Raw genomic sequence first — 14,499 nt, 5'->3', positions numbered from 1 at the left:
CTCGGTGTGAACGGTGAAAGATTCAAGTCTAAGAAGGCAAATGTTGGATGCCTGAAAATTAAAAATGATTGGATGGATTAAAAATGATATTTTATATATCAGAAATTTTATATATAATATGTATATTTTTGAAATAAAGCTGAAATATATATATATATATATATTAATAATATCTGAAATATATTATATATATATAATTTATATCTAAGTCAGTTTGGGTTGGTTCAGTTTCGGTTTTCACACTTGAAAACGGAAATCGAACCAACCGGTGCTGAAGAAAAACCGACCAACTCGGGTTGGTCGGTTTGGTCTGTTTGGGTCTTATTATGAACAGCTCTAATAGAAGATTCTGTTGTTTCTTTCATTCCAAATGGACTAAAGAACAACATGCAGAATGGTATTCCAAACAAGATTACCTTTCTTGCTAAAACCCTCCAATCTCCAACCCAATAGCAGCTCCTTCACAAACTTAGGCATAGACCAGTAAACCACCAAACTCTTGAAAAAATGTCCCCAAATTGAAGGGGAAACCGAACTGTGGATACACAAATGCTTTTAACTGGTGTTGTTGATGTTCATATATGTAAAGAACTTAGTGAGAAAGACTTGAATCAAGTGAAAAGTAGTAATTCAAATTACATTTTTGCTTGATGCTTAGAAAAGGACAAAATTCAAAAGTGTGGGCGTTTTAGTTAAGGAAAAGTCCATAATGCTCCCCCCTAATTATTTGACAATGTAAGCAAATAAGTTTCATTTATTACTAACATTACTTCTCATTATTCCAACTTTCACTTCAACATAAATGATGAAAAGAACAAACGATGTAGAAATGCCATTTATTCCACCTACACATTACATGCACTTTCTCACATAGAGTCATGGCATTTTATTAATTAAGATATTTAAGAGAACATATATGCATGCTTCAAAACGGCAGTTAAGCTTGAGTAACTTTGTTGAAGAATGGGCAACCCCCAGATGCTTTGGTTGAGGCCTCTGATCCATCTGTAGAAGGCCCTTTGATAAGACTTGCCAGCAATTCGTTTCCATCATAAAAGAATTCTACCCTCTTAACGCGCATCAATTCATCCATCTGAAGAATAAGATCGATGGAACCCCACACAACAAAATGAGTAAGCAATTCCATTCCTAATTAATCTCATAAAGAAATTACATTCTAGCTACTAATAAGATGAAAATGGTGCAGAAAACTAAGAAGGAATTGAATAAGGTAGGTGAATAGAGAGAGAGAGAGAGAGAGAGAGAGAGACGTACATGAAAGATGCCAATTCCATGGAACTCCACCAATTCCCCAGTGGGAGCATGGCCTTTGAAAGGACCCTCCATGAAAGACCAGTGCCTGAACTTGTAGGCAATCACCGGGGGACCTGAATATACTTGAAGAATTTCCACAGCGAACCCACGAGAGAATGTGGTGAGGAAAGCCTGAGACGCCGATTGACTTGTTTCAAGGGATGGATCATAAACACGTAAGTTCGGTGGCAAGGGTGTTTGTAGGAATAAATTGTAACTTCCAATTCTCCCAACCTCTTCAAGTGGCACTGGTTTACCTCCTACATTTCACCCACCGGTTGTTTCAATGAGAAGTTTAGTTTGCAGATAGAAATATATAGTTAACTAATTATATGAAGGGAGAAAGAAGAGATATCAGTATGCAGTACTTAGATTGTACCATTTATGCTGATTGTAAAGTTTGTAGTGTTTATAGTTTTATAATCAGCCGGATCGACCTTATGCACGATCTCCATTTCCCATGTCTTCACAAGATTTTGGACTCTTTCCTCCAGTGACCCTTTTGGCCATTCCTACAAAATGATCAGAAGAATATAATATTAAATACTGATCAGAGTAGTAGTAGTCAAAGCTAGCTATTTCATTGCTAATAGAACCTTAGAGCTGTGAGTGATATGTTAGAGAGAGAGAGAGAGAGAGAGAGAAAAGAGAGAGAATTGAAACCTGAGTTCGGCCTTCTTCGAAGAGCTTGTTCACAGCATCGTAGTTGGGAGGAGCACCAAGCCTCCATTTGGTATTCTTCTCTCCTTCTCCATACATATGTGATCTGTACTTGTCACCCTCAACCACGGGTTGATCACTAGCAGCATTAGAGGAAGCCATCGATCTTTTGCTTGCAAAAAGGTATAGCTTGTTGTCTGTTACGTTGGGTGTATTCTGTATTATGTGAGGGTGGAGAGACCGAGAGTCTATGATGAGGGGACCGATATATGTAGATATCGAAGAGGAAAGATTATATATATAGACAAATCCATGCAAGCATGTAGAGATTAGAGACCACTCAAATGGGTTTGGTTTTCATTACTCCGTGCTTACACGACTTTCCCAATTAGGAGACCAGATCCGAACGAACCCATCCACATCTGTACCACGTGTACTTTTGCTTTGCACCAACCATAAGACAGCTCCCGGCCGCCTCCCGCCGGCGATTAGACCCTCTAACTAATTAGGAAAGAGTCCAATAAGTATAACAATGACACTAGTAATTAAATTACTTGATCATGAAAGAACAATTCGCTCAATTGATTTCTTATGCAAAACTCTCTCACCTACACATACCAATTTTTAACTCTTGGAACTGAATAAACAAAACCCAAGTTTTTTTTTTTATTTTTTTATTACTATTCGGAGCTAATTAGCCCCATCATAATTTTGTAATCAATATGAAGATGAGCATGTTGTGTAGTCATTTTGTTTAATTGTTCGAGTAAAGATAAAACCGAAGTTTAAAAGGGTACGGTGGATTTTCTTTTTTTTAATCCAAATAACGGTACATCGATCGATCGTTGAATAATGCTAAAGAATACAATCAAAAGAATATGTGACATGGAATTAAGGAAGAGATTTAATTGACTTGACTTTTCCATCAAGGTGGCGACATTGACCAACGTGACAATATGTAACGTGGAAATGTAGACGCAACTATCAAAAATTCAAAATCAATCAAGAACAAGACAATAGACCGAGGAGCTAGGAGAACTACAATGAATCTAGTCAACCTTCTATTACCAATTAGTCATGTTTTGGTGAAATGTAATCAGAACAAATGCAATATACACACTCCAGATTTGATAAGCTTCTTGAGCATTAATCTTGTTAAGCAAGGTTTTAAATATTGATACGCCCGATATGCCGGTAGGCCGATTTAGAGCTCCTCCACCTCCTGAATCGGTCAGAGCTCTGATACACTCTCTATAGGGGCGTACGGAGTGTTCTCAGTATGATATTTATCGGCCGACACAGACTGATATATGTGGATACTTTGAACCTTATTCTTAAGCTGCAGAGATTGTATGGGACCCATATTATTAATTTGCATGGTTAATAAGTATAGAATTGGGAATATAAGTGGGTCGGATTTGGACAGGTCTGAGTTTAAGCCTATTATAGTTGAATTAGAATCGAATCTTATCCATATCCATGTGATTTTTATTGGGCTTGGATCAGATTCAAGTATTGTGTATCATTAATAAATTAAACAAAAATCTCATCAAAATACAATATTATATTATATTATTTTATGTATATTAATGTTGGATTCAACTATGTTGCCCGAAAAACTTATAATCAATCAGTCAGTATCATAAAAGTGACCAATTCCTTATTTTATGTAAATTTATTTTTCAAACTTATTTTAATTTAAAAATTGTAGGCATTCAAAGTCTTGACTGGAAATCCATTTCCTTCAGGGATCAGGGATGGAGAGCAATTTTTATCTCCGACAGGGATAAGAGTCAAGGACTGAGATTTATTTGAAAGTCGGTGTGAGGGACAAGAAATATAATCCCCAACCCCACTCGAAACCGGCCTTGTTGCTACTCCTATCTGGTGTCATGTCTTTCCTGGTAGATTTTTCGTTAATAAGTGAATTAAGGGCCGTTCGCTTTTCGGTAAGTTACTTATCTGGGTAAGTTTTTCCTAGGAAACACTTATCCGGGTAAGTGTATTTACCCATGTTCTTTTATTTCCCAAGTAAAAATGGAAATGACCATTTTAACCATAAAACTTCATTATTAAAAGTGGCATTTTTGTCCCATTTAAGTGTTGGGAATTTCCCTCCCCCCAAGTGAAAATGTCATTTACTCACCTAGGAGATGGGTATCACGAAAGTTAACTTTTCCTAGTCCCCACATTAATCTGAAAAATGAACATGAAATTCTTGGTCAATTAAAACTAAAATCCAATCGATCAGATTTCCCCCCTCTCAAATCCAAAAAGAAAAATGCTCCCAAAAAATAACTACCATAACACTTGAATTTATAAGATTTTAAAGAAAATTCAATATTTAAATCAACTTTATTAATAAACCCATGTTAATTTAATGTAAACAAATGCACAGTCATAGTAATATGTATTAAATTTAGATCGAGCGGATTTTTTAAATAACTACCGTTTAATTGGGTTGTTAAAATCAAACTCTGAGTCGGAAATTAGATACTTTGGAAGTCTTATATGGAAGTAAGGAACATAAAGTTTACAAAGTCTACAAATCAAAAGAAACAGACCTTGGCGTGATGCCGTGGAATTCCATCAAATTTGGCGTCCACGACATTACGTGCCTATTATAATTTTATGCATTCAGAGTTCAGACCAGTGATATTCATTTTCTCCAAGGACTATTATTTATAATAATGAATTTACATGAAAATGATTTTTTTTCTTGATAAGTTACGTTAAAAGGTTTTCGATGACGTATTAGCAATATTTCATGTAGTTTGTTTGATGAAGTATCGTGTATGTTTCTGTTGAACAGCTGATCCTGACTATGTTACAGCCAAGAGACCCACATTATTGATAGTTCTGACTTCTGACATCGTCACCGAATTCTGTATCGTTATATGTTCGGTGCCCTATTAGTAGTCAAATTAGGCGCTTAAATCACTTCTCACTACACCCACCTAACTCCTTTAATAATTTTATTTTTCATTCAATGTTGATATATAAAAAATAATTATTGTTAATTGAATATGAATAAATATTTTTTAATAAATTTAGTTTTATTAATAATCTATAGTAATTTTAATAATTTTTATTCTTTTTATTATTTTTAAATGAAATTTTAATTAATTTTAAATAAATAAAAATAATTATAAAAACTAACATTTTTATTAATTCCACTAATAATTAACAATTGTATAGGAATGACATCGGGGTAGGTTCAAGGCAGGGCACCCCATCCCTTTCCCTGCCCCATAGTCAAGATACACCATTGTCACCCTCACCATCAAGCCTCTGTGACAGATTTTGCTTAAGCCCGAGTTGTTTGGGAGATTGACGAAGTGGTCCATCAAACTAAGTGAATATAACATCCGGTTCGAACCCCACCCAATGTTCAAAGCCTATGTTTTGGCTGATTTAATCGCAGAATGCACGTTCAGTGCACGAACCTCGATACTGACTAAGGACGCTATTGCGTTGGAAGCATCATCCAGTATGGCACCTGTCCCATTAGGATTGGACTAATGTGGGACCAAGAGCCCTAAATTCTTCATGTAGATGGCTCATTGAATCTGCGAGGCAGTGGCGTTGGGCTGATGTTGTACGGCCTAAGCGAGGTGGAGTTGGAGCATGCTCTTCGGTTTGGACTTGATGCGTCGAACAATGAGGCAGAGTGCGAAGCGCTGATTTCCGAGCTCAACTTAGCAAAGGAAAGGGACGTAGAACACCTCATCGTGTGCAGCGGCTCACAATCGGTGGTCAACTAGGTTAACGGTGATTTTGAGGCTCGCGACCAAACCATGGCAGCATACTTAACCAAGGTTAGAGAGATTTTACTGAACTTTGACTCGTGATTCTTTAAGCAGATACCAAGGTCTGAGAACGCTGAGGCCGATGCACTGTCTCGATTGGCCAGTACCAGGGAGAACGCGAAGCGGACTATACATCGAAGAGCTGCCTCGCCCTAGCATTTTTGGGGGGGCAGAAGAGGTTGCTCCTATGTCTGTAGCGGAACCGAGCTGGATAGATCCGCTCGTCGACTTTTTGAATGCTCTTCAGGAGGTTAGCAGCATCGACACCCGTCATAGCTCCTACAAAGGAAAAAGAATTCTAGTTAGCTATGAGATGAGGTAAGTGTAAATAAGAGAAAAAGAGAGAAGTAATGTGCGTGCCGATGTAGAGGTCTACTAGGAGGATTCAGCCCAGCTCGCACAAGCTTCTCCTCGGTTGGGAAGTCTCCCATCTCTAGGCCAAGGTCCCTCCCAAAATGGATGATTGCCCTGGTCTCTACATCCAACATCACCTTGGGGTCTTTAATGTTCACTTGCCAGTGAGTCGGGAATGGCCATCCTTCGAGGTTCCAAACAAAGAAGTATCTTCTCTTCCAAGTCGATACCTTGTCCGGGTTACCAAATAGAACCTTTTACCCGAGGCGAGGTGAAAATTAGTAACTTTTCCGGGTGTCACTGAGCAGACAAGAGGATTTTTTCTTAATGGAACAAATCGAGCTAAAGGTATCTAGAGAGAGGTCGGTATACTCGTGGAAGAGAGAGATCGTACCAACAATAGTACGGATGGAGTTTGGGTGAAGTTGATTGATAGTGATGTTAAAGAACTTAATAATCTCTATGATGAAGGGGTGAAGCGGGAACCACAGGCCGACTACGAGCTGCTCCTTAAAAGCCACGACATCATAATGATTGTGATCCCAAGGGTACTGACCCAAGGGAATACTGAAGACAAGGGTGTCGGGGAGACGATAACGAGCTATTAAGGACAGTAACCCGTCCGAGGTCATCGTGGAAGGACCGAAGTTGTCCGGTTCCCGACCTCGAGTAGAAGACGAGACCCCCTCTCTGGAGGTCGCCGCTCTGCTAGAGGTTCGGGTTCCTTAAAATGAGCTGACCCGACTCCCTCCTACGTATTGCAAAAGTTATCAATGAGCTTTACCCTCCCTCCTACGTATTGCAAGCCTATGTTATTCTCAAATTTCTTACCTATCAACTATTTCAATTGTAGAGCCACATCCACAGCCTATGGTTTAGGCCTCTATATGTAAGAAAAAACAATTTAAACATTCAATCAAAGATTAAACAAATCGAAGACAATTAATTTACATTATAAACAATGTATAATTGTTTTAGAAAAACTATAAGCAACAAAAGCTAATGAACAATAACTTGGGTACTGGTAATTAGAACTAGCTGAAAATGACAAACACAAAAACATTGACAATACTTTATAAACAAGAAAATGTTTACTTTTGTATATCTTGAATACAGGTAAGGTGGTGAATGCTTCTAAATTCTAATACATTACCTGTGAGAAATGCACAACAGATTCCCTCCTTCCACGTAAGGTTCAATGGATTCCCTCTTTCCACACGAGGTTTAAATGTGTAATAGACTCCCTCCCTTTCGCTATTAGTGAGGTATGAAGACAATCGAGTGCTTGAATAAACAACCTTGCCTATTCTAGTTGATGAAGAAGAGTACGGGGATTCAGGGTTCTTCGTCGGCAGTCAAAGACAATGAAGATGTCCAAAATGTCTTCTTTCTCTAGGGTTATTTTTTCCATTTTTTTTCATTTCGTGGTTCAGGGGGTTGGGATGGTCATGTGTTTTGAGTGGGGCTCACCTTTTAACCAAATTCCCTGATTAGGAATGCTAGCTCAACACTTAATTATGTATGTATTTGTTTCTGTTTACGTTTATTGAATAAACGTTTATACTTTATTTGCTGATAAAACCGACAAAGATAATAGTTACAACCGTTTATGACAACTAGGTGCCACTAGGCTCCACATCAGCATAACAGTGAAAAATCGCTTGACTGTTTGTGGAAGCTTTAAAAAATGACTTCCACAAACAGTTGGCATGCACAAAAACTGAAGTTCACTTTTATCATTTTCGGTGCATACAAAAGAGCAAGAGAGAAACGGCTGAAGTGGCTCTTATGTGGCAGCATTTATTGAATAAATGCCCATGGAACAAAACACCCTATATATCTCAATGATTTGAAAGAGCCATGGACAATGCCTAATGCCATGTGTTTTAGCTTAATGTTGGCCTTAACATGTTAGTATGAGGTCCAAAATGATCCTTTTAATTCTTTAGATCGAAAGTGGATGTTTGGCAAACTTTGAGAGTAAAAATCATGATAATGATTTTTTTTTTCCGGTTAATTAGCAATAACTTCCCCCTTTCCCCTTCACCTCGCTTAGGCCGTACAGCATCAGCCCAACGTCGTTGCCTCGTAGATTCGATGAGCCATCTACATGAAGAATCTAGGGCTCCTGGTCCCACATTAGTGCAATCCTAACGGGGACAGGTGCCACACTGGATGATGCTTCAAACGCAATAGCGTGCTTAGTCAGTACCGAGGTTCGTGCGCTGAACGTGCATTCTGCGTTGAAATCTGCCAAGACTTAGGCTTTGAACGTTGGGTGGGGCTCGAACCGGATGTCGTATTCACTTAGTTTGATGGACCACTTCGACGGTCTCTCAGACACCTCGGGCTTGAGCAAAATCTTCCACAGAGGATTGTTGGTGAGGGTGACAATGGTGTAGGCTAGGAAGTATGGGCATAGTTTCCGAGCTGCTATGACTAGCGTGTCGTACAATTTTTCAATCTTCGGGTATCTTGTTTCAGCATCCTACAAAACATTACTAACATAATAGACAGGGCGTTGGACCCGATCCACTTTGATTAGTACTGAACTAACTACCTCATCGCTTGCGGAGAGATAGAGTTTCAACTCGTCACCCTCCGTAGGTTGGGTTAGAACCGGTGCAGTACTTAAATATCTTTGCAGCTTGTCAAATGCGAGCGGACACTCCTTAGTCCATTCAAAGTGCTCATTCTTTTTTATTTTCTTAAAAAAGGGCAGGCATTGACCCACCGACTTAGACATGAACCAGCTCAGGGCTGCTACTCGGCCGGTCAGTCTCTAGACTTCCTTTATTTTCCGAGGTGGTTTCATATCTAGGATGGCCTTAATTTTTTCTAGATTGTCTTCGAGGCCACGTCGGTTCGTTATGTAACCTAGGAATTTACGCGACATAACTTTGAAGACTAATTTGTTTAGGTTCAACTTCATGTTATACTTCCTTAGAATTTAAAAAACGTCATTCAAATCATTTAACAGAGAGCTTGAAAGTTGGGTCATAACGACCATGTCATCAACATAACACTCAATTTTATTGCCAATTAATGGTTTAAAAACTTTGTTTACAAGGCGCTGGAATGTCGCCCCAACGTTTTTCAATCCGAAGGGCATAACCTTATAGCAATATAGCTCGACCTCAGTTTCAAATGCAGTCTTATCCTGGTTAGTAGGATCCATCCTAATCTGATTGTAATTGGAATAGGCGTCTAGATAACTCAGCAACTTATGCCTCGAGGTTGTGCCTACTAGACGGTCAATCTTAGGCAGAGGGAAGCAGTCTTTTGGGAAGGCTCTGTTCAGGTCGGTGTAGTCGACGCACATGCGCCACTTTCTGTTGGCCTTCTTCACCAGCACAGGGTTGGCAACCCAGCTCGAGTAATGGACTTTCTTAATGAAGTCTGTTGCGAGGAGCTTCCCAACCCCCTCATCGACTTCCCTCCATCGTTCCGGGGCAAGGTTGCATTTTCTTTGTCTTAGTGGTCTAACTAGAGGGTCGACATTAAGCTTGTGAGTTATTGTTTTAGGGTCAATTCTGGGCTTTTAGATTTTTAAACTCTTCATTCACCGACACCCAGGAACAAATCTTCGCCACTACTTTCTGCACTACCTCTTCTAGGCTTTTAGATTGATTATAAAAGATAGGGCTGTTCACGGGTCGGGTTGAGTTGGTTTACTAGCGTTTTTCCAACCAACCCGACCTGGTCGGTTTATCAAGAAATTAAACCGAAACCAACCCAGTACTAAGAAAAACCGACCTAGTCAGTTTGAATCGGGTTGGGTCGGTTTGGGTCGGTTTTGTGAATGATTCTCTCGGTGTGAACGGTGAAAGATTCAAGTCTAAGAAGGCAAATGTTGGATGCCTGAAAATTAAAAATGATTGGATGGATTAAAAATGATATTTTATATATCAGAAATTTTATATATAATATGTATATTTTTGAAATAAAGCTGAAATATATATATATATATATATTAATAATATCTGAAATATATTATATATATATAATTTATATCTAAGTCAGTTTGGGTTGGTTCAGTTTCGGTTTTCACACTTGAAAACGGAAATCGAACCAACCGGTGCTGAAGAAAAACCGACCAACTCGGGTTGGTCGGTTTGGTCTGTTTGGGTCTTATTATGAACAGCTCTAATAGAAGATTCTGTTGTTTCTTTCATTCCAAATGGACTAAAGAACAACATGCAGAATGGTATTCCAAACAAGATTACCTTTCTTGCTAAAACCCTCCAATCTCCAACCCAATAGCAGCTCCTTCACAAACTTAGGCATAGACCAGTAAACCACCAAACTCTTGAAAAAATGTCCCCAAATTGAAGGGGAAACCGAACTGTGGATACACAAATGCTTTTAACTGGTGTTGTTGATGTTCATATATGTAAAGAACTTAGTGAGAAAGACTTGAATCAAGTGAAAAGTAGTAATTCAAATTACATTTTTGCTTGATGCTTAGAAAAGGACAAAATTCAAAAGTGTGGGCGTTTTAGTTAAGGAAAAGTCCATAATGCTCCCCCCTAATTATTTGACAATGTAAGCAAATAAGTTTCATTTATTACTAACATTACTTCTCATTATTCCAACTTTCACTTCAACATAAATGATGAAAAGAACAAACGATGTAGAAATGCCATTTATTCCACCTACACATTACATGCACTTTCTCACATAGAGTCATGGCATTTTATTAATTAAGATATTTAAGAGAACATATATGCATGCTTCAAAACGGCAGTTAAGCTTGAGTAACTTTGTTGAAGAATGGGCAACCCCCAGATGCTTTGGTTGAGGCCTCTGATCCATCTGTAGAAGGCCCTTTGATAAGACTTGCCAGCAATTCGTTTCCATCATAAAAGAATTCTACCCTCTTAACGCGCATCAATTCATCCATCTGAAGAATAAGATCGATGGAACCCCACACAACAAAATGAGTAAGCAATTCCATTCCTAATTAATCTCATAAAGAAATTACATTCTAGCTACTAATAAGATGAAAATGGTGCAGAAAACTAAGAAGGAATTGAATAAGGTAGGTGAATAGAGAGAGAGAGAGAGAGAGAGAGAGAGACGTACATGAAAGATGCCAATTCCATGGAACTCCACCAATTCCCCAGTGGGAGCATGGCCTTTGAAAGGACCCTCCATGAAAGACCAGTGCCTGAACTTGTAGGCAATCACCGGGGGACCTGAATATACTTGAAGAATTTCCACAGCGAACCCACGAGAGAATGTGGTGAGGAAAGCCTGAGACGCCGATTGACTTGTTTCAAGGGATGGATCATAAACACGTAAGTTCGGTGGCAAGGGTGTTTGTAGGAATAAATTGTAACTTCCAATTCTCCCAACCTCTTCAAGTGGCACTGGTTTACCTCCTACATTTCACCCACCGGTTGTTTCAATGAGAAGTTTAGTTTGCAGATAGAAATATATAGTTAACTAATTATATGAAGGGAGAAAGAAGAGATATCAGTATGCAGTACTTAGATTGTACCATTTATGCTGATTGTAAAGTTTGTAGTGTTTATAGTTTTATAATCAGCCGGATCGACCTTATGCACGATCTCCATTTCCCATGTCTTCACAAGATTTTGGACTCTTTCCTCCAGTGACCCTTTTGGCCATTCCTACAAAATGATCAGAAGAATATAATATTAAATACTGATCAGAGTAGTAGTAGTCAAAGCTAGCTATTTCATTGCTAATAGAACCTTAGAGCTGTGAGTGATATGTTAGAGAGAGAGAGAGAGAGAGAGAGAAAAGAGAGAGAATTGAAACCTGAGTTCGGCCTTCTTCGAAGAGCTTGTTCACAGCATCGTAGTTGGGAGGAGCACCAAGCCTCCATTTGGTATTCTTCTCTCCTTCTCCATACATATGTGATCTGTACTTGTCACCCTCAACCACGGGTTGATCACTAGCAGCATTAGAGGAAGCCATCGATCTTTTGCTTGCAAAAAGGTATAGCTTGTTGTCTGTTACGTTGGGTGTATTCTGTATTATGTGAGGGTGGAGAGACCGAGAGTCTATGATGAGGGGACCGATATATGTAGATATCGAAGAGGAAAGATTATATATATAGACAAATCCATGCAAGCATGTAGAGATTAGAGACCACTCAAATGGGTTTGGTTTTCATTACTCCGTGCTTACACGACTTTCCCAATTAGGAGACCAGATCCGAACGAACCCATCCACATCTGTACCACGTGTACTTTTGCTTTGCACCAACCATAAGACAGCTCCCGGCCGCCTCCCGCCGGCGATTAGACCCTCTAACTAATTAGGAAAGAGTCCAATAAGTATAACAATGACACTAGTAATTAAATTACTTGATCATGAAAGAACAATTCGCTCAATTGATTTCTTATGCAAAACTCTCTCACCTACACATACCAATTTTTAACTCTTGGAACTGAATAAACAAAACCCAAGTTTTTTTTTTTTATTTTTTTATTACTATTCGGAGCTAATTAGCCCCATCATAATTTTGTAATCAATATGAAGATGAGCATGTTGTGTAGTCATTTTGTTTAATTGTTCGAGTAAAGATAAAACCGAAGTTTAAAAGGGTACGGTGGATTTTCTTTTTTTTAATCCAAATAACGGTACATCGATCGATCGTTGAATAATGCTAAAGAATACAATCAAAAGAATATGTGACATGGAATTAAGGAAGAGATTTAATTGACTTGACTTTTCCATCAAGGTGGCGACATTGACCAACGTGACAATATGTAACGTGGAAATGTAGACGCAACTATCAAAAATTCAAAATCAATCAAGAACAAGACAATAGACCGAGGAGCTAGGAGAACTACAATGAATCTAGTCAACCTTCTATTACCAATTAGTCATGTTTTGGTGAAATGTAATCAGAACAAATGCAATATACACACTCCAGATTTGATAAGCTTCTTGAGCATTAATCTTGTTAAGCAAGGTTTTAAATATTGATACGCCCGATATGCCGGTAGGCCGATTTAGAGCTCCTCCACCTCCTGAATCGGTCAGAGCTCTGATACACTCTCTACAGGGGCGTACGGAGTGTTCTCAGTATGATATTTATCGGCCGACACAGACTGATATATGTGGATACTTTGAACCTTATTCTTAAGCTGCAGAGATTGTATGGGACCCATATTATTAATTTGCATGGTTAATAAGTATAGAATTGGGAATATAAGTGGGTCGGATTTGGACAGGTCTGAGTTTAAGCCTATTATAGTTGAATTAGAATCGAATCTTATCCATATCCATGTGATTTTTATTGGGCTTGGATCAGATTCAAGTATTGTGTATCATTAATAAATTAAACAAAAATCTCATCAAAATACAATATTATATTATATTATTTTATGTATATTAATGTTGGATTCAACTATGTTGCCCGAAAAACTTATAATCAATCAGTCAGTATCATAAAAGTGACCAATTCCTTATTTTATGTAAATTTATTTTTCAAACTTATTTTAATTTAAAAATTGTAGGCATTCAAAGTCTTGACTGGAAATCCATTTCCTTCAGGGATCAGGGATGGAGAGCAATTTTTATCTCCGACAGGGATAAGAGTCAAGGACTGAGATTTATTTGAAAGTCGGTGTGAGGGACAAGAAATATAATCCCCAACCCCACTCGAAACCGGCCTTGTTGCTACTCCTATCTGGTGTCATGTCTTTCCTGGTAGATTTTTCGTTAATAAGTGAATTAAGGGCCGTTCGCTTTTCGGTAAGTTACTTATCTGGGTAAGTTTTTCCTAGGAAACACTTATCCGGGTAAGTGTATTTACCCATGTTCTTTTATTTCCCAAGTAAAAATGGAAATGACCATTTTAACCATAAAACTTCATTATTAAAAGTGGCATTTTTGTCCCATTTAAGTGTTGGGAATTTCCCTCCCCCCAAGTGAAAATGTCATTTACTCACCTAGGAGATGGGTATCACGAAAGTTAACTTTTCCTAGTCCCCACATTAATCTGAAAAATGAACATGAAATTCTTGGTCAATTAAAACTAAAATCCAATCGATCAGATTTCCCCCCTCTCAAATCCAAAAAGAAAAATGCTCCCAAAAAATAACTACCATAACACTTGAATTTATAAGATTTTAAAGAAAATTCAATATTTAAATCAACTTTATTAATAAACCCATGTTAATTTAATGTAAACAAATGCACAGTCATAGTAATATGTATTAAATTTAGATCGAGCGGATTTTTTAAATAACTACCGTTTAATTGGGTTGTTAAAATCAAACTCTGAGTCGGAAATTAGATACTTTGGAAGTCTTATATGGAAGTAAGGAACATAAAGTTTACAAAGTCTACAAATCAAAAGAAACAGACCTTGGCGTGATGC

General features: G+C 38.2%; 2 protein-coding genes across 2 annotated transcripts; both read right to left on the bottom strand.

Moving 5' to 3' along the window:
* Positions 1 to 736: 736 nt before the first annotated feature.
* On the bottom strand, positions 737 to 2,253 carry LOC148872187 (pathogen-related protein-like). The gene is made up of 4 exons (XM_088972558.1): positions 1,978 to 2,253; positions 1,694 to 1,826; positions 1,276 to 1,574; positions 737 to 1,093 (listed from the first exon to the last, which is right to left on the bottom strand). Exons 1-4 carry the CDS (start codon positions 2,134 to 2,136, stop codon positions 938 to 940), a joined length of 747 nt encoding a protein of 248 aa, XP_088828684.1. The 5' UTR covers positions 2,137 to 2,253; the 3' UTR covers positions 737 to 937.
* An 8,430-nt stretch (positions 2,254 to 10,683) lies between these two features.
* Positions 10,684 to 12,200, bottom strand: LOC148872186 (pathogen-related protein-like). Its single transcript, XM_088972560.1, has 4 exons — positions 11,925 to 12,200; positions 11,641 to 11,773; positions 11,223 to 11,521; positions 10,684 to 11,040 (listed from the first exon to the last, which is right to left on the bottom strand). Exons 1-4 carry the CDS (start codon positions 12,081 to 12,083, stop codon positions 10,885 to 10,887), a joined length of 747 nt encoding a protein of 248 aa, XP_088828686.1. The 5' UTR covers positions 12,084 to 12,200; the 3' UTR covers positions 10,684 to 10,884.
* Positions 12,201 to 14,499: the final 2,299 nt, after the last annotated feature.

Source organism: Nelumbo lutea, chromosome 2 (genome assembly GCF_056320005.1).
Source record: "Nelumbo lutea isolate HS-2025 chromosome 2, American lotus-T2T, whole genome shotgun sequence".
NCBI classification, from domain to species: domain Eukaryota; kingdom Viridiplantae; phylum Streptophyta; class Magnoliopsida; order Proteales; family Nelumbonaceae; genus Nelumbo; species Nelumbo lutea.
Note: the sequence above shows the minus strand (reverse complement) of the source record. Positions and strands in the feature narration are given on the sequence as shown.